This window comes from Ovis canadensis, chromosome 9 (assembly GCF_042477335.2).
Source record: "Ovis canadensis isolate MfBH-ARS-UI-01 breed Bighorn chromosome 9, ARS-UI_OviCan_v2, whole genome shotgun sequence".
Taxonomy (NCBI): Eukaryota; Metazoa; Chordata; class Mammalia; order Artiodactyla; family Bovidae; genus Ovis; species Ovis canadensis.
The window spans coordinates 87179875-87200329 of NC_091253.1; the positions used below are offsets into that span (position 1 = coordinate 87179875).

General features: G+C 41.0%; 1 protein-coding gene across 1 annotated transcript; it reads left to right on the top strand.

Annotated features, from left to right (window-relative positions):
- The first annotated feature begins 10113 nt into the window (after positions 1–10113).
- FBXO43 (F-box protein 43) lies at positions 10114–19712 on the top strand. Its single transcript, XM_069600820.1, has 4 exons — positions 10114–11725; positions 14064–14166; positions 18697–18903; positions 19009–19712. Exons 1-4 carry the CDS (start codon positions 10260–10262, stop codon positions 19255–19257), a joined length of 2025 nt encoding a protein of 674 aa, XP_069456921.1. The 5' UTR covers positions 10114–10259; the 3' UTR covers positions 19258–19712.
- The last annotated feature ends 743 nt before the right edge of the window (positions 19713–20455 follow it).

Here is a 20455-nt window from a genome sequence, read left to right on the forward strand (position 1 = left end):
TTTCTCTCTCCCATCCAGCAACCTGGGAACATTGAGCCTGACCTTTCATTTCCAAGAGTTAATTGGTTGCACCTCCACAGACCAACTTGGGACTTGACTTTCCGGGTTTTCCTAGAGGCCAATTTTTAAATATCCAGGAAACTCAGTGGAGTATCCTGCTTCTTCATTGTTCAGTTCAGTCGCTCAGTCATGTCCAACTCTTTGTGACCCCATAAACTGCAGCACACAAGGCTTCCTTGTCCTTCACCAACTCCTGCAACTTGCTCAAACTCATGTTATTGAGTCGGTGATGCCATCCAACCATCTCATCCTCTGTCATCCCCTTCTCCTCCTGCCTTCAATGTTTCCCAGCATCAGAGTGTCAGTCCTCCAATGAATATTCAAGACTGATTTCCTTTAGGATGGACTGGTTTGATCTCCTTGCAGTCCAAGAGGTTCTCAAGAGCCTTCTCCAATACCACAGTTCAAAAGCATCAATTCTTCGGCACTCAGCTTTCTTTATAGTCCAACTCTCACATCCATACATGACTCCTGGAAAAACCATAGCTTTGACTAGATGGACCTTTGTTAGTAAAGTAATGTCTCTGCTTATTAATACACTGTCTAGGTTAGTCACAGCTTTTCTTCCAAGGAGCAATTGTCTTTTAATTTCATGGCTGCATTCACCATCTGCAGTGATTTTGGAGCCCAAGAAATAAAAGTTTGTCACTGTTTTCATTGTTTCCCCATCTATTTGCCATGAAGTGACGGGACCAGATGCCATAATCTTAGTTTCTTGAATGTTGAGTTTTAAACCGGTTTTTTCACTCTCCTTTTTCACTTTCATCAAGAGACTCTTTAGTTCCTCTTTGCTTTCTGCCATAAAGGTGGCGTCATTTGCATATCTGGGGTTATTGATATTTCTCCCTGCAATCTAGATTCCAGCTTGTGCATCAGCATTTCACCTGATGTACTCTGCATATAAGGTAAATAAACAAGATGAAACTATGCAGTTTCTTCCTCCACAGACAGGCTAAGGTAGAACATAAATATTTTTTATCCGCAGCTGTCTTACGAAGTACCTCCCCTCTTAGCCAAAGGGAAGAGGTAACTCAATAGAGCGCTGAAGAATTGATGCTTTTCAACTGTGGTGTTGGAGAAGACTCTTCAGAGTCCCTTGGACTGCAAGGAGATCAAGCCAGTCCATCCTAAAGGAAATCAGTCCTGAATATTTATCAAAAAGACTGATGCTGAAGCTGAAACTCCAATACTTTTGCCACCTGATGCAAAGAATCAACTCATTTGAAAAGACTCTGATGCTGGGAAAGATTGTAGGTGGGAGGAGAAGGGGATGACAGAGGATGAGATGGTTGGATGGTGTCATCAACGCGATGGACATGAGTCTGAGCAAGCTCGGGGAGTTGGTGATGGACAGGGAAGCCTAGTGTGCTGGAGTCCATGGTGTGCAAAGAGTCAGACATGACTGATCAACTGAACTGACTGAAGAAATATTAGGTAAAACTATTGTCATCATAAGAGAAAGGTTATGGAGTGATCCAGAAAGTGTATCTTTGTGCCTGTTTAAAAACAAAAATTGTTTTTTGAGAGGCAGGGCCCACATCACACAGCATGGAGAATCTTAGTTCCCTAACCAGGGACCAAAAATGTGTCTGCTGCACTAGAAGCACCAATTCTTAATAACTAGACTGCCTGGAAGAGTGTAACTTTAGTCATTGCAAACTGACTTGGATTCTGATTCTGCAGCTTGAGGTATTAAGATAATGGATCCTCAAAAATGGATCAACACATGCAGAATAGAAATGATTCCTGGGACCCTACAGAGGGGTAGGATAAAGAATTTGTGTCAAGGCTAGTTCCCAGCCCAACATTCCCTTTCCTATCTGTAAGAATCAGTAATTTTAGGATCATTCTGAACCTTGGTCAGTAGATGCTGTTACAGCTAACTTTTCTTGAGCCTTTACTGTGTGCCAGACATCACTGCATTGCCCTATTCTAATGAACATATTAGTGAAAGTAATGCACTCAATATGTCAGCAAGTTTGGAAAACTCAGCAGTGGCCACAGGACTGGAAAAGGTCAGTTTTCATTCCAATCCCGAAGAAAGGCAATGCCAAAGAATGCTCAAACTACCACACAATTGCATTCATCTCACATGCTAGTAAAGTAATGCTCAAAATTCTCCAAGCCAGGCTTCAGCAATACATGAACCATGAACTTCGAGTTGTTCAAGCTGATTTTAGAAAAGGCAGAGGAACCAGAGATCAAATTGCCAACATCCGCTGGATCATCCTAAAAGCAAGAGAGTTCCAGAAAAACATCTATTTCTGCTTTCTTGACTATGCCAAAGCCTTTGACTGTGTGGATCACAATAAACTGTGGAAAATTCTGAAAGAGATGGGAATACCAGACCACCTGGCCTGCCTCCTGAGAAATCTGTATTCAGGTCAGGAAGCAACAGTTAGAACTGGACATGGAACAACAGACTGGTTCCAAATAGGGAAAGGAGTACATCAAGGCTGTATGTTGTCACCCTGTTATTTAACTTATGTGCAGAGTACATCATGAGAAACGCTGAGCTGGAAGAAGCACAAGCTGGAATCAAGACTGCCAGGAGAAATATCAATAACCTCAGATACGCAGATGACACCACTCTTACGGCAGAAAGTAAAGAAGAACTAAAGAGCCTCTTGATGAAAGTGAAAGTGGAGAGTGAAAAAGTTGGCTTAAAGCTCAACATTCAGAAAACAAAGATCATGGCATCTGGTCCCATCACTTCATGGGAAATAGATAGGGAAACAGTGCAAACAGTGTCAGACTTTATTTCTTTGGGCTCCAAAATAACTGCAGATGGTGACTGCAGCCATGAAATTAAAAGACGCTTACTCCTTGGAAGAAAAGTTATGACCAACCTAGGCAGCATATTAAAAAGCAGAGACATTACTTTGCCAACAAAGGTCTGTCTAGTCAAGGCTATGGTTTTTCCAGTGGTCATGTATGGATGTGAGAGTTGGACTATAAAGAGGGCTGAGCACAGAAAAACTGATGCTTTTGAACTGTGGTGTTGGAGAAGACTCTTGAGAGTCCCTTGGACTGCCAGGAGATCCAACCAGTCCATCCTAAGGGAAATTGGTCCTGGGTGTTCATTGGAAGGACTGATGTTAAAGCTGAAACTCCAGTATTTTGGCCACCTGATGCAAAGAGCTGACTCATTTGAAACGACCCTGATGTTGGAAAAGATTGAAGGCAGGAGAAGGGGACAACAGAGGATGAGATGGTTAGATGGCATCACCTACTCGATGGACATGAGTTTGGGTAAACTCTGGGAGCTGGTGATAGACAGGGAGGCCTGGCATGCTGTGGTTCATGGGGTCGCAAAGAGTCAGACATGACTAAGCGACTGAACTGAACTGAATTGAATGAACATATTTGTCTTGTGATCTTGAATACTAGTGCTTTTAAATCCTTATAGTGTGGTTATGGAGATACATGTTGCTGTTTTTCTCCCCTGAATATCTGTTTTCCTTTTCCTTGATCATATTCATTTAAGTATACTGCATAACTTGAATATCATGGTGATGGAAAACCTTTCATTATGCATTCCTGGATAGTTTCCAAAAGAAGCATTAGATCAGTGGAAAACATTTGGGTTTTAGAGTTCTGAGGTCAGTAACGAGATTACAGCCAATCCAGAAAGGGAAGGGAAGAAGCCAAATACTGTGATGGGTAAATAATAGGAAAATATAGCTCAGTGGCTTAAATTTGGGCTATATGAGTAAAGCTAGGGCAAGCTAACATGTAACCAGGTGTCTTTTGCCCCCCTTTTTTTGGATGAGGAGTGGTATTAAAAATACCCTTTGACTATCTAAACGAGTTATGGTGTACTCTTTTACTCTTCAGTTGGAACAAAAGAAAAATTAACTACAGAAAGAGAAAAGGGCAATGTTTAAATGGTGTTTGGGGGTGTGTGGATTTTAACCACAGAACAAATTCCCTTCCCTTTTTACATTACAGTGGAGTGTGATGCAGACCTTAAAACAGGTAACCAAAAAGGAATTTATTTCTTTTTGACTGCTCTGGGTCTTCATTGCTTTGTGAGGGCTTTTTCTAGTTGTAGCAAGTGGGGCTACTCTTTTTTGGGGTATGTGGGTTTCTCATTGCGGTGGTTTCTCTTGTGGAGCACAGGCTATAGGGTGCACAGCCTTCAGTAGTTGCTGCATGCATGCTCAGTAGTTGTGGTGCATGAGCTTAGTTGCCCTGCGGCATTTGGGATCTTCTTAGACCAGGGATCAAACCTGGGTCCCCTGCATTGACAGGTAGATTCTTAACCATTGGACCATCCCAGGGAAGTTCCAATAATATGGTATTATAGAAGGTAATACATGATATGGAGAAAATTCAGCAGAAGAGGATAGCAAGTGCTGGGCGGGGAGTGGCAAAATAGAGCCTGGATTGTAATAGAGACTTGTTTGAGGACCTAGAAAGAACACTCCTCCCTCTACCTGAATGTGTGACTGAGGCTTCAGGAAGGTGCCATCTTGAAAATGTGTAATTTACCAGTTCCTTACCATAAGTCCTACTGGTACCTCATACTTAACAACCTTGAACTAAATTCATCTTACTTTCTCCCAAACTTGTGCTCTGTTCCTCATTCCCCTGCTCCAGGCAGCTGGTTCTGCTGACTGAGTCGGGTCTAGGTTCTTCTCCACACCCACTATGTTCCAGAGTAATACAGTGGATTCCAGTGCCCCTCTCACCTCCCTTCTTTCTGTCCTCCACTCTGCCACCAGAGTGGTCCTTCTAAAATGCTCTGCATTGCTGAGAGGATAAACTTCAGACTCTTAACATGCATCCAAAACTCTCCATGGCTTGACTTCTTGTCAAGAATTTTCTTTGCCCTTTCCTGGAACGAGTCAGTTTTTAGCTATAACAAGTTATTTATGGTTTCTGTAATGTGCCCCCATTGTTTCAATTCTCCTGCTCTTGCACATTTTGTTTTGAGTTTAGAATCACCTGCTCTCTTGAAAGATGTCACTCGTCCTTCAAATTCCACCTCATATATCAGAGTGTTTAAGACTCTGTGCTTCCATTTCAAAGGGCACGGGTTTGATCTCTGGTTTCGGAAATAAGATCCCACATGCTGTGCGGGTGAAGCCAAAAGATAAATAAAAGCATATCACAGTCTTTGTATAGTCAGCTCTGCCGCTCTTCTTCTATAGCGTTAGTTGATCTCTTTCTTTTTGTGTTACTGCCATTCCTCTACTATAGCATTTATATCAGCTAGCCGTATATGCGTATATGCGTCTTTCCATCTTTGTTTTCCCAGTACCTAGCCCAGTATTTTGGAGAAGGAAATGGCAACCCGCTCCAGTATTCTTGCCTGGAGAATCCCAGGGACAGAGGAGCCTGGTGGGCTGCCACCTATGGGGTTGCACCGAGTCGGACATGACTGAAGCGACTTAGCAGCAGCAGCAGCAGCCCAGTAACTGGCACATTGAAAGAAAGTGAAAGTCAAAGTCACTCAGTCGTATCTGACTCTTTGTGAACCCATGGACTAAACAGTCCATGGAATTCTCCAGGCCAGAATACTGGAGTAGGTAGCCTTTCCCTTCTTCAGGGGATCTTCCCAACCCAGGGATTGAACCCAGATCTCCCACATTGCAGGCGGATTCTTTGCCAGCTGAGCCAGGAGGGAATCCCAAGAATACTGGAGTAGGTAGCCTATCCCGTCTCCAGCGGATCTTCTCGACCCAGGAATCGAACTGGGGTCTCCTGCATTGCAGACAGATTCTTTACCAACTGAGCTATGAGGGAAGCCCTCATTTGGCACATAGTCAAAGCTTAATAATTGTTAGTGAGTCTGATTTTTTTTTTAATATATGGCATTTAGAATATCGAAGGGGCACCCAGATGGAGAAGTTCTGTGTTGGAGGAGAGTGGTAGGAGTGGCTGTAACTGACTTTAAAGTTAGTTTTACTGACTTTTAACTCCTAATCCGAATTATGTAAGCACAGAATGGTAAAGTAAGAAAAATGTTACGTAGGACGCCCCATTTAGGGAATAAACAGAGGAAAAGAAGACAGAAAAAAAAAAAAGAGAGATTAGAAAGAAACTGCTAAGAGCAGAGGATGCAGCCTGGCACATAAAATATCCCTTTTTAGATTTTTTTTTTTTTAAGCATAATCTAGCCTACAGATGCTGTAACCAAGTTAGTCATACCTTTCAGATCTTATCCTGTGTGTATCTGTACTTCTAAAGGATGGCATTCGGTTTGTAACCTGCTTTTCACTCTTCATTTAATCTCTGGAAACATCTTCAAGTGAACGTTCTCCTACGTTATTTTTAATAGCATCCCACAGTAGGACCTATTGGATTTCCCAGACGGCGCTAGCGGTAAAGAATCCGCCTGCCAGTGCAAGAGACATGAGATGCCAATTCGATCCCTGGGTCGGGAATCCCCATGGACAGAGGAGCCCGGTGGGCTACAGTCAGTCCGTAGGGTCGCAAAGAGTCGGACACGACTAAAGCAACCTAGCACCCATGGCGCCTAGGACCTGTTAACCTTCCTATACAGTGCTGCCCGCAGTTAAAACGGAGGTGGGGGTGGTGGGGGTTGTGCGGGGCGGGGGGGAGGGACGGGGAGCGGGGATGGGGGTGGTGGTGGGTGGGATGGGGGGCGGGAGGTTGGGGGTGCGTGAGAAAGAGCCTACCAAATTAGAAAGCCCTAGGTGCCTCAGAGGGGCTTTCCAGGTGGCGCTAGTGGTAAAGAGGGCTTCCCTTGTGGCTGTGGTTAAGAATCTGCCCGCAACGCGGGAGACCTCAGTTCGATCCCTGGGTTGGGAAGATCCCCTGGAGAAGGGAAAGGCTACCCACTCCAGTATTCTGGCCTGGAGGATTCCATGGTCTGCATAGTCCATGGGGTTGCAAAGAGTCGGACACGACTGAGCGATTTCCACTCACTCACTCAGTGGTAAAGAACCCGCCTGCCAATGCAGGAGACTTACGAGACGCGGGTTCGATCCCTGGGTCGGGAAGATCCCCTGGAGGAGGAAATGGCAACCCACTCCAGTGTTCTCATCTGGAGAATCCCATGGATGGAGGAGCCTGAAGGGCTAGAGTCTGAGGGGTCACAGTGAGTCTGACACAACTGAAGCGGTTTAGCACGCACGCGGGTGCCTCGGTGCGGTGGGGGCGCGGAGGGCTGGAAAGCAGAGGCGGAGCTCCCGGGCGCACGCAGGGCCGGGGGTCTGCGGGGTCGCGGGGCGGCGGCCGGCGGGAGGAAGGGGCGGCGCGGCGCGGCGCGGGGCGGGGCGGTTACTCAGGGCGGGGCGGTTACTCAGGGCGGGCAGTTCAAACCGAAGGAGGGAAAAGGCGGCGGCCCCACGCGGAGCCGGCGTGGAGGTTGCCATAGCCGAGCATCCCTGGGGACGAGGCCGCGGCTCCTCGGCGGCGCTCGGGCGGCTGCCGCCCACACATCCCCGCCCGGCGCGTCGGCGCGGTGGGCGCGGCCGCCCCGGGGCCCCCAGGTGGGCGGGAGCGGGGACGCCAGGTGTGTGAGGGCGGCCGGCCCCTGGGCGTCCGCTGCCCCGCGCCCGCTCAGCTTCCCAGGGGCCGCGACGAGAGAGGCGCCCCGACGCGGTTCGCCTTCCTCTCGCTCTGGTTCCAGGCGACGCCGGCCCGTCCTCTTCCCGTCGGCGGCTTCCTGGGGCCCTGGGGCCGGCCTCCCTCCGCCAGCCCGGCCTGGGGAGGGTCCGCGGACCAACGAGCGGCCTGGTTGACGCCCCCGGGGAGACCGTTAACCAGCCACCCGCCGACGGCACCTCGGGCAGGACGCGACCGCGCAGCCGCTGACCCTGCGTGGTCAGAGAGCCGAATTGGGGCCGTTTCCCTCCGTCCCGAGACTAGCTGGAGCACACAGAGATATGACAATTTCTGTTGTCTGGAAAGCTGGGGGGAATTCAAAGTGATTTAGGCCTTTTAAAGCGTTAGAAAATAATCCCGATAGCACGTACTTGAGGTATCCTTCAAATCTTGGCCGGCATCGTGCTGCTACTGCACGTTTCCATTAATTGTTCAAAATTAGTTGTCTCTTTAAGTGGTATTACTTTGGCGTGAATTTTAAAGGCAAAGTGAGAAATTTCCTTTATCGGAAGCCTAGGTAACGTTGGCGTCTAAGAACTCAAGATTTTACTGATGGTAAGATGTTGCACTTTAACAAATGAAGGAAATTCGGTTTTAATTACTTTAAGTACTTCATTGAGTTAACCAGTGTTTTTGTTTTTGCCTTTTAAAAGAGCACTATAGAGATGTGTGTTCTTTATCAGGAGCTTGGTTTTAAAAATTGAATATTGAAGAGGCTTGTTTGTTTCATCAGTGAACTGTTGAATCAGTGAAACTGAGCAAGTCAACCGGCATTCCACGATTTTGCATAAATACTTTTGAAGTTTGAAAAACCACGTTTTGAGACCAGTGTCTTGGGTTGAAAATGATGAAAGATGGGGAAAAAAAAATGATGACACCAGAGAAAGCACGGTGGAAGCAATTTCAAATGGGTAGATGAACAAAAGGAAAATCGGAAGTTTTTTGTATGTCTAAAGCAAGTGGTCTATGGTTTTTAGCGGGGAGAGGATTTTATTTGCATCCCTGCTTTTGTTTCCATCAATTTGCCTCTCAGGTTCCCAAATTCGAGCATGGTGAGACACCTAGTGGTGAAGTAGAAGAATAGTTACATTTGTTTTAATTTTTAAAAGTTTTAAAAAGGCTCGGACCTAACTTTACCAAATGACATGAGAAAAAACTGTTACTTAATAAAGTGATTTTCGGAGAGTAGGAAACATTCGTGTGTGGAGGTGTAATTTGAAAACAAAAATTGTTTTAAAATATGAAATACAGAAAGCAAAATTTGATCATCTTGGCTGGTAAGCAGGTACAGAAGAGATCAGTGATTGTCACAATCTGAGGGAATCTAAATCAGAAGAGAACATATGTGAGATTTACCAAAATAGAATATAGGTTTTAAAAGTTGAAAAACACTTACTTTGCCCAGTAATAATGATCATTATACCACAAAGAAACAATTTGGTTTTTTGGTTAGAATAGGAACTTAGGCATAAATAACTTTCCCGTTATACTCAACTAACAATATATCTTCCCAGGATCTTTTAAATAGAGAACTATGTATTCAGTCTGGAGAAAACTTTAAAAGAATGACAGTTTTCTTCGTGTGCTTTGAATAATCTGGATAAATAACTTTCTTATACTTTAAGATTGAATTCAAGTTCTAAAAAGGAATGCAGTGATACTGTTGAAAACGTTAAAGAGTTTCCTTAAAAAGAGTTTCCTTAAAGTGTTTCCTTAAAAAAAGTGAAATGTTTCCTAGTGTCCTTCCTTACAAATATAATACTGAATCACACTTCTTCTCTAAGTTATGTACTTAAATTCTTTATTTTCAATTTAAGAATATTATAAAGGGTGGGTTCCTGAGTAGAAAATATTTACCAGATGAGGCACGAATGAGTATAACTTTCCAGGTTTGAGATGGCCTGTGGAGCTTTGGTTCATTTTGGTTAGCTCAAGAATATGTTACTAATTTATCAGTGAGCCAAAGAGCCTTTGCAAAGGTGAAAGCCTTGGAATTCAGACCTTGTGAATGGTCAGAAAGACCAGGTTTCTGAGACAAGCCCATGTTACAAGTATGAGTAACATTATCCTAGAGTTGCTTTGCTGAACTGCTGTTTTATAGTGGCTGCACTCACTTGACCAGTGGTCAAAATCAGCATATAGTTTTTTTTAAGCATCTTTATTTACATTATAGAACTCAGAAAGGAAATATCCACTTGACTAAATATAGGCCAGCACAAATAAGTTAGAATGTTGGAACTACAATAATGTATTTTAGCACTGTAAAAATTATAAGGTAATACAATCATCTAAAAATTATGCCATGATATATTTTTTTCCTCAAGCGTAGTTAATGAAAATATCTGTGCACAGTGCCTAGACTATGCTTAGTCAGGTAATCTGTGAACATTTATATCCTAGAAATTTTGGTTTTTATGATGTTGAAACACTGTCGTAAGTAAGATACACAGGAGTATGTAGCAGAGGAGATTTGTTTTTTTAAAGTAACTTTTTTTTATTGCCATACAATTTTCCATAATCATCTGTGCTCATAACAAGTATTTTGGTATTAGCTGTCAGGCTATTAATTTCAAAGGAAGAATAAAATTTGTTTTCACTTTGTAGAAACAGAGATTTTGAAGATGTCAGAAAGGCATTCAGGTGAAGCTGGCACTGGAGCAGGAAATGAGGTGGACTCTCCTATTGTCAGGCTCAAGTCCTCCAGCTTTGGAGACCTTTGTTCCACATCTTCTTTTCAAGATAGTGGCTACAGTGAGCTGTTAAAATCGTGCAGCTTTGATAATACAGATAAAGAATTATTTGGAAAGAAAGAAAGAGGCTCAACATTGATCCACGAATATCCTGAAACTTCAAGTTTGGCCTTAACCCATAGTTTAGAGTCTCCCACTCAAAGAAAGAGATTTGTCTTCCTCAGGAAGGAAAATGATAAAACCCCAGACCTTTGTGAAACTCCTAAAGTCAGTGGAAAAAAACATTTGCTGCGCAGAAGATTGGACATATCTTTCTCTCTTCTAGACAGGGATGTTGAATCACAAAGCAGTTCCCTCGAAAGCAGTACAAGCCAAGTTCCCAATTTAGAAAAAAATATTCCAAGCAGTGCTTCAGGTTTTCCAAGGCAAGATACTTTTAGTTCTTCAGTTACTAGCACTTTGAGAACAGAAGAAGTAACTTCCAGCAGTCAAAAACTGAGACTTAATTTTTCTCAACAGAAGACTTCCACAGTGGATGATTCCAAAGATGACTGTGGCCTATTTGAAGTTGAATGTATATCTCCGATTCAGGGCAGTAATTTTAAAGACTCTATCACACATGACTTCAGTGACAGCAGTCTATGTATTAATAATGAGAATACATATCCTGAACTTCTGGGCTCTTCTGTTGGTGGAACAAGCTGTAGAACAGATGAGGACATATTTGTGACTCCAATCAGTAATCTTTTACCAAGTGTTAAATTTAATACAAGTCGAAGATTTTCTCCTTCAGCTGGAGTGAGACGCAATATTTCGACCCCTGAAGACAGTGGTTTCAACTCACTTTGCTTGGATAAATCAGAAGATCCCCTATCTGAGCAAGAGGGCTCTTTCCAAGAGCTACTTCAGAAACATAAGGGAACTCTCAAAGTCGGGGACACCATAAAAAAGTCAAGGCGTCTTGGAAGATTGAGAAGACTGTCCACCCTTCGGGAGCAAGGCTCACAATCTGAGACAGAAGAAGAAAACCAAACCTACCTCTCTAGCTCTGAATCAACACCAGCGACCGCTTCAGACATTTCAGAGAGCCAACCGAGCAGTGACAATAAGAGTGAAGATTTAAGCTTTAAGAATTTATCAAAGACCCCAGCCTTGCAATTAGTGCATGAGCTTTTTATGAAAAGCAAAAGGAAAAGATTCCAGCAAAACGGTGCACATGAATTGTTAGAAGAAAGGGACGGGGGGAAAATAGCTGTACTACAGCGTGTACTTGCAGGACTGATTGGCAAGAAAATGGGTATAGAAAAGCTGGACATCTTAACAGAATTAAAGTACAGAAATCTAAAGCATGTTCTTGCTATGGTTTTAGATTCCTTGACTGCAGAAAGCCTATGTAGGTAAGATTTTTTTTTTTCTGGAATAAAACTGCCTTTTATCACTTTCTTTTTTTAAGGTGGAAAACTTTTCTGTTAGTTGAGTAGCTTTTTGAAATTTTGTTTTATGATCTCTGTCTTGGTTACTTTATATTTTATCAAAGATGGTTAAGTGAAATTCTTCAGTGTCAGAAATTTCAGTATCTTGAATGCTGCTTCATAAGTAAACAGAAACTGAGTCACATATATGGAAGTATTGAGGGTAGGAACTAGTTACAAGACTAAATTGAAACTGCTTATACTGGCAGTTTTGCAAAGTGCAGGACTATCAGAAGACAAGCCCCATCGGTATGCCAGGACCAGGAAGGAGAGAATACATGTGGAACAGGATTTCTGCAAGGTCATGGTTGAGGCAGGACAAACAAGAGAGTTAGTCAGTCTCTTTTTCCATAGGTATATGTCAAGAGTTTGGTTCATCGAATCCTTATTCTTTTCTGGCTCCTACTTATGTTGAAACCCTTCTTCACCTTTCCCCCATAAACTGCTGCTGCTGCTAAGTTGCTTCAATTGTGTCCGACTCTCTGCGACCCCATACACGGCAGCCCACCAGGCTCCGCTGTCATAAACTAAGTGTAGGCTATTGCACAGAATTGTAGAATTTCATTGCTAGAAATCTTCTGAAATGTCTAGTCCTTTCACATATTTGCAGATGAGAAAACTGAGCTCTAGAGAAGTTAAGCGACCTGCCAGCAGTCACTTAAGGAGATAGGAATGGCTGCAGATCTATAATTGAGCCCTCTGATGTCTAAGCCCATATTTCCCCACAAACTCTTGTTGAGGTTTCAGTCCTTTCAGAATAGTCTTGGTCAGGAATGTCTTTGGTGTAACCCAAATAGGATAATAAGAAAGATTAATGACCTATATGTCTATGCCTTAAAAAATGTTCAAATGAGATAAATTATTTGTTTAAAAAATTAGGGATATGGCTATGATATAGGGATTTTGTTTTTACACGGCGGAATATTTGGATACAGACTAGTTAAAACTTGGGCGACCCTTTTATGTGCTCACTTGTGGGACAAGTGATATTCAGTCATATTGCAATGTAAGTGAAAGAGCACATTGCAATAATTGCCTTCCCTGCTCATCCCTCAAGATTTCTAGTATTTGCACTGCAGAGTGCATGTGCAACTTGGCAGTGCTTATTCTTGGAAATGTGAGAGACGGACTCAGTTGAAATAGCTGAGGTGAACACCCAACTATATATTGATGGTTCATTTCTTTTCCATTAATGAGTGACTTTTTGCTAGTTCCTCTCCATCTAACACAAGGTGCCTGTGTCAGCTTAGAGAGGCAATGGTAACTGAGGTGGCTGGAAGGATAGTAGTGTTGACAACTTAGGTGTAACCTAGGGCCCTCCATAACCTTCTCTTAACCTCATTCACTTTTATTGATAAATAAGCACTCACTGGACATAAATTATGGTTTTTTCTTTAGCTGCTTTGTTCTCATAAACTTTGGTTTACAAAATAGAAACTTTGTAGTGCTGCTCATAATAATATTTATTATAGCTGACCCTTGGACAACCAGAAAATAGGGGTGCTGACCCTCTGGTGTGCAGCCTAAAATTTAAAATCTTTGTATAATTTATAGTCAGCTCTCCGCATCTGAGTTTCCTCTGTATCCATGGTTCGTCATCCCTGGTTTCAGCTGACCAGGGACTGTGTAGCATTTACCGTGGAAAAAAATCCACATGTAAGTGGACCCACAGAGTTCAAACCCGTGTTGTTCAGGTGTGCGCTTAGTCACTCAGTCATGTCTGACTGCAACCCAGTGGACTGTAGCCCACCACACTCCTCTGTCCATGGGATTGTTCCATGCAAGAATACTGATGTTCAGGGGTCAGCTGTATCTGGCACTTAGTAGTTCCAAAACAGGATTGATTGTTTTTGTGTTTGTTTACTCAAAATGACAGATATTGGTTAAATACAATAATAGGAGAAATTTATATAATCTCTTGCACTGTAGCTGATAATCATTTGTGGCATGTCATGTTCCAAGTTTTAAATATTAGTGTTGCATGTAAGTTAAATCCTCTTAATCAGTCTCCAGTGGACTCACTTGGGTTTATATGAAACTGTTTTATTTCCTTAACCGTTTGTAAGATAGTAACCTATCAATATGATGCTGATGTATTTTAATAGGTCTTCTCTCACAGCTATGCAAATCAAGTCATATTTTTAATGTGAAATTTTAGCTTTAAATTAGCTATCCAAAATCTTTATAAACAAGTTTCTCTTATTGCCATATGTAAAAAATGCTAATTCTGTGGCATATATACAATATAATCTTTTCGTTACAGTGTTTGGAAAGTGAGCAGAAATTGGCGCGAAATTATTGTTCAAGATAAAAAAGCAAATCGAAGGAGGAAATTACATATCACACAACTGAAAACAAATTCTGAGGTAATGTAAATAATGCTTTTCTAAAACATATTTGTATGAGTATCTGATAATCACATATGTTTGGACAACCTAATTTGGTTTTCCTGCTATTCTTCGGTCTTTCTCTTTATCAACATTCACTCGTAAGCTCTTTTTTATTCCTTTGGTCACACCACAGTCTTGCAGAATCTCAGTTCCCCCACCAGGTATTGAATGCCAGTGAAAGCGCAGAATCCTAACTACTAGGCCACCAGGGAACTCCCACATTCATAAACTCATTTCCCCCCGCCCCCAAACTCCATCTCTACTAAGTCCATAAATGGAGTGGACTAACTGAAATGAAGAACATCTTGCTGGGTTTTGTTGTTTAAGTATATATGCTGTTATCGGTATTTGATACCATTTTAATAGGATATGCCAGATCCTGTTCATAATTAGATATTGTTATAGCATTACCTATTCAGTCTTTTATGTGCTTCCCTAGTGGCTCAGCCGTAAAAAATCTGCTAGCAATGCAGAAGACCGCCTGCCAGCGCAGGAGACGCCTGTTTGACCCCTGGATTGGGAAGCTCCCCTGGAGATGGAAATGGCAACCCACTTGAGTATCCTTGCCTGGGAAATCCCAGGGACAGAGGAGCCTGGAGGGCTCCAGTCTATGGGGTTGCAAGAGTCGGACATGACTTAGTGACTAAATCATCCAGTCTTGATGTAGTATACTTGTAGTATACTCTACTCAAGTATAGTCTTGAGTAGATAGTATATGCCAGTTGCTCAGATTACCGTGGTGAACATTTTTGACATGATCCCTGCTCTCTCGGAGCTTTACACCTAATATAAACAGGTGATTACAATACAGGTGTGTTAGAGGAAGCTCAGAGTTAGTTATATTAGGACATTTAAAAGAAGTGTTTGATACTTGGGGATCAGGAGAAGGAAAAAATGCATCTCAGCTGAGACTTGAATAATGAGTTAGACGGGAAAGTTGTTTCAGCAGAGGGAATAGCAGGAGGTGAGTGAGCATGGCGGCTTAGTACTTGTAAAGCATCATGAACTTGCACTTTCTTAAAGATTTGAGGTCCAGCCCTGAAGTTATAAGCAAATATCTGATGACTCAAGTACCCATATTTACTATGTATTCAACTTTTAGACCTTACTTAGGCATAAATACCAAGAGAAACTCAGAATTAACTTCCTTATTCTTATTCTAGTAAAAAGCATGTAATAACACAAGTAAACTTATACTTTGGCTAAATATAATTGAAATGAGGCATGTTGTGCTGTGCTTAGTCACTCAGTCGTGTCTGACTCTTTGCGACCCCACAGACTGTAGCCCTCCAGGCTCCTCTGTCCATGGGGATTCTCCAGGCAAGAATACTGGAGTGGGTTGCCATGCCCTCCTCCAGGGGATCTTCTGAACCCAGGGAGGGAACCCAGGTTTCCCGCAGTGTAGGCGGATTCTTTACCACTTGAGCCTCCAGGGAAATGAATCATCGTATAAACAAATATGAACACCCAGATACAGATTGAGGGTTTTCTCATTCCAAGGAAATATTAGGGACTGCTGTTAACTAAAGTATTGACTTTCTATTTTATTTGAAGGCAAGTTTTATCTTCTCACCTATGATAATCCCTCACAAGCTACTTACTGCTGTAGCTGCTGGCTCTGGGAGCTTATAATATTGAAGATATTAATTGCCTTCTTAACATATCTTTTTAGAGTGGCACCCTACTGCTAAGGACAGACCAAAAAACAAATTTTTAAGCAAGTACCTATTAAGCTTTTAGCTTCATGCATTCCTTACATCCTATGTAAAAGAAACATTGGCAAGCCTTTGAGTAATTCTAGATAAAGTATTCTACCTTATATCCTACTTTTTAAAAAAGCTTGGATTCCTAAAGAACTCTATTTTTTTCCTTGAGTTTTCCCCCTTATTTTGATTCGCTTTAAATTTTTAAAAAACTAAAAACAAGTACGTGGTTTAAAACACCAAATTGGACTTTGAAGCTTATAACAAAACATGTATTTTCCTGCTCTTCCTGCTCTTGATTCTTGCCTCATCAAGGCAATCAGTTTCAACTCTCTAGTTCTTTTTCTTTTGATATTCACCTGCATATTTCTGAGTGGCGTGTCTTCACTGCTATTGCTTGTTTAGTTTTTTCTGTAGAGGAACTAGGTTAGTTCTCTAACCTCCCACTACTACCTGTCTACCCAGCTGTCTACCCAGCTCTTCCTCTGAAGTCTTTTCTCCTAGTTTATGAATGTAATTACACCATCATTAGTGAATCAGGATTAGGTGCTGACATTATTAAGACTGCGTTGAGATTATTATGACTTTTTGACAGCCGTAACATATAGTACAGTATGATTATACCTATTACACCTTTTTTCTTATATAACTTTTCCCCTCACAGTTAATAAGTTAATAATTGCCCAGTTTCTTTCTTTTTCCTCTCTTTCCCTTTCTCTCTCCTTCTCCTTCTCTCCCTCTTACTCTTTCTTTCTTTTTAGTGTTTCTCTATACAGATGCCTGACTCACCATCCGCCAGAACTGGAACTCTCCTCTGTGTAAGTCTGAATAAATCAGGTATTCTACCTGTTCCTTCTTTTCTTCAGAGACATCATTCCAGATGCCCTTTGCCCTCTTGTTCCCGAATGAACTGGCTGCTTTCTACCTGCACTATCCTAATGTGTATCATTAACCAAAACAGAATAATTATAAAACAAAGTTGTTTGATGGTTTTCCTCACATGTGTATAGTGTCACTGAAAGATCCTTACATGTGAAAAATAAATGGCACATGCACCAGTTACGTGTAATAGGATCTCATTTTATCTGTTTGCCTTGCAGCAGTGAGAATGACTATAAAATTGGAATATTACACTATTTCCATCAAATTTCTTAATTTACTGTAGTCTTTACTGTTTACTTATAATCATGGAAATGAACAACAGTAAGAGACTCCTCTCTCACATTTAAATATTTTCTGGTATGGTGGGGGTGCCTATATTTTGAAAAATGTTGTTACTCATGAATATTTGCCTTTGTTGACTGCTAGACCTTACACTGTTCAGAGATAGTAAGCTCTGGGAGGATAGGGGTTAGACTGTTTTATTCACTTGGCACCTATTAGACGAAATCTTTGTTAAATGAATGAATGTTCTTCTATGGCTGAAATTCGCTTTGACAATATATCTCTATTCATTTTTTGGTGCATGCATCATCACTGTATTTGCCAACTGCGTGGAAATCCAGTGGGTGTTTTCTTTTAGAGTACTCTTGTGTCATATGCTTCTAGCCTAGGCGGCAAATCATTTATAGGATGTAACATATTGAATCCTTGAGTAAGTTCAACTGTATTCATTCTAATTTCTAAAAACCAGTAGTCACCCATTACACATATGCCTATGTTGTTACGCTATCAACTGCATAATTTTTCACGGCCAGCTAGCTTCATTCCTATACTTATCCTACTATAATTTCTCATGTTCTACCTCTTCCCCCTTTAGGAAACAGTTCTGGCAAAGGGAGGCTGTCAAGGGAGAGAAAACACAATGATAGGTGGACACTCGGGAAATTCACCTATAGTATATTTTATTTTAATAATTAGTTAAGAACGCCAGTTTGTTTTAAAAAAAAAAAACCTACAATGGTTTTTCTCATTTCCAACCTTAACAAAATAGAAGGCTGTAAGTATTATTCACTGAAAATATTTCTTGGCTAACTATTTGAGTTGGAGAAGGAAATGGCAACCCACTCCAGTGTTCTTGCCTGGAGAATCCTAGGACGACGGAGCCTGGTGGCTGCCGTCTATGGGGTCGCACAGAGTTGGACACGACTGAAGCAACTTGGCAGCAACTATCTGAGTAATGTGGAAATCCATTTCAAATAAGAGATATTTTTTTCTCCTTTAAAAATATCAAAGCTGTTTAAACTCAAGTGTAAAAATGAATCAAGTTTTGCAAGTATTTGGTATTTGTAAAAGCCAGCCAAACAAATTGGGTTTTATGGTCTAACCAGGACCATTAATTTTCTGACATGTGGCTGAAGTAAGAAATCTTCACAGAATTCCATGATGTCCCATAGCAAATTTTGAAAAAATTTACCTCCTCTTTCACCTTGGGTTAAAAGGGGACTTGATAAACTCTGACCTGTGGGCCAAATCCTGTCCATCACCTGTGTTTTTATAAGTTTTATTGGAACAGCCCTGACCCTTCATTTACATATCTCTGTAGCTGTGTTTGCTAAAATGACAGTTGACTAGCTTGCAACTGTCTGGTTCTTTCCAGGAAAAATTTGCAAACTCATGCCTTAAACAGAAAAATAACCAATGATGCAAACTTAAAGCTAGCATTTATTGTTTCAACTTTGTATTTTTCTTTGACTTTTAAATGCTAGATAAGAGAATTTTTTTTTCCTCTCTAAAAAGGAATGGTTTAGCGAGAAAATTCTAGTGGTACAGAAATCACTTCCAAACATGTTACATGTGCATCTGAAACCTGTCCTGGAACTTTCGATATGGCAGTGTTGACCCCTCTTGTCTTTTACCACAGGGAGCTGTATTAAATGTTGAGGATGCCGCCACTCGGCTCCATCTGTTAAATCGATCAGCTTTAAGGTCTGTGCAAGCACAGGCTAGGACACCAGGTTTTCAGAAAGAACAAGCTTCAACATTTTCTCCTTGGGGAGAAGTTTTGACACCTATAGCAAGCTCTTCTGTTACTCACTTAAGTAGTAGTAAACAGGAAGAATATGTCAAGGTGAGTATTTATCATAAGTTATTAGGAGTAACTATTTACAGAGTTTGAAATAAAGCTGTTCTCTATGCGAAAATGGAAGATTTAGTGTGTGTGCTTTTACTGCAGGTTGCCAAAACACTTTTTATTGATGAAGCGTTAAAACCTTGCCCAAGGTGCCAGTCCCCTGCTAAGTACCAGCCTTATAAGAAAAGGGGGCTATGTAGCCGCACAGCCTGTGGCTTTGACTTTTGTGTGCTATGTTTGTGTGCTTATCATGGGTCTGAAGAATGTAGTAGAGGAGCAGCAAAGCCAAGAAATAGAAAAGATGTTCTTCCAGGAAGTGCCCAGAGTAAGCGGAATTTAAAACGCCTCTAAAGAGACTTTAAATATAAAAGAAGCATTCCCTCTGAGCAACATTTTGTGTGACTTAAAATTATGAGTATTTTGAAAGCATGCAAATCTCCCCATCAATGACAGATGATGATTTATTTCCTGTTTTGTATATATTATGATCCATGTCATTGTATGTTTTCTTTGAAGTAGTGAGTTTTGGAAAAATCTAATATTACTATGTCGTTTTTATTCATTTTAATAACTTAGTGTTTTTAAATAAAGAATTTTTAGTGTTAAATGTATTTAACTGTTTCATGTAAAATTTAAAAACTGTGCATTTCATCACTATGTGTTGAAATGTTCTTCACTAATCACTTTTCAAAAATAGTTTTCCAGATAATATTAAAATTTTTGAACTTGAGACAGATGGCCTTATAGATTTCAAAATCTTTGAATATTTGACTGAAAATGAAATATAAATAAAATGTTTTCAGAAATTCTGTTGAGTTTACTCTATAATCTCAATCTTTCTCTTAATTTAGCAAGTGTCATATTTGGACAGACTTCTGGTTAAATAAAATTTACTTAATATTGATAACTAAGCAGATGTAAAAAGTAGTTTATTAGATATATGTGGTTATTCCAGTGAGAGTTTTAGTGAGTTAATAAATCCCCATAAGTCACACACAAGTTTCTTTTACCTTGTTACATATGAAATTGTCAGTAGTGCAGTGTAGGAATCTGGAATCCTGCCTCTAATCCATCCAGAGGCACTTTGTTATTGTTCCATGTTCCGCAATCACACTGCCCTCTCTGTATGTCACATTTGTCATTTTGTGGTTACTCAGTCCACTAGAATATAATATTTTATTTCACTCTGGTGGTGAAAAACAAGATTTTACCGTGTTTAGTTTTAGAGATAAATAATCTCCATGTGTTATTCTCTACTTAATGAACTGTTAAACAATTGAAGTTTAATTAAAAAAAAATTTCTGGCTTTAAATTGGGATGAGTATTTAAATTGATATGAGTGAAAGAGTATAAGGACTTAGTGCTGTGTATTTAAATGAATTTATAATAAAAATAAAACTTTGTGAAGACAAAAGATCAAAGTAGGAATTCAAAAGTTAATGAATGAAGCTAATTCCAAACTTCTTATTGGTAGGTTTTACAGATGCAGTGAGATCAAGGGGTGGGTAGGTTAACTGGAAGAGGATCACATGGTACTCGTGAATAACTT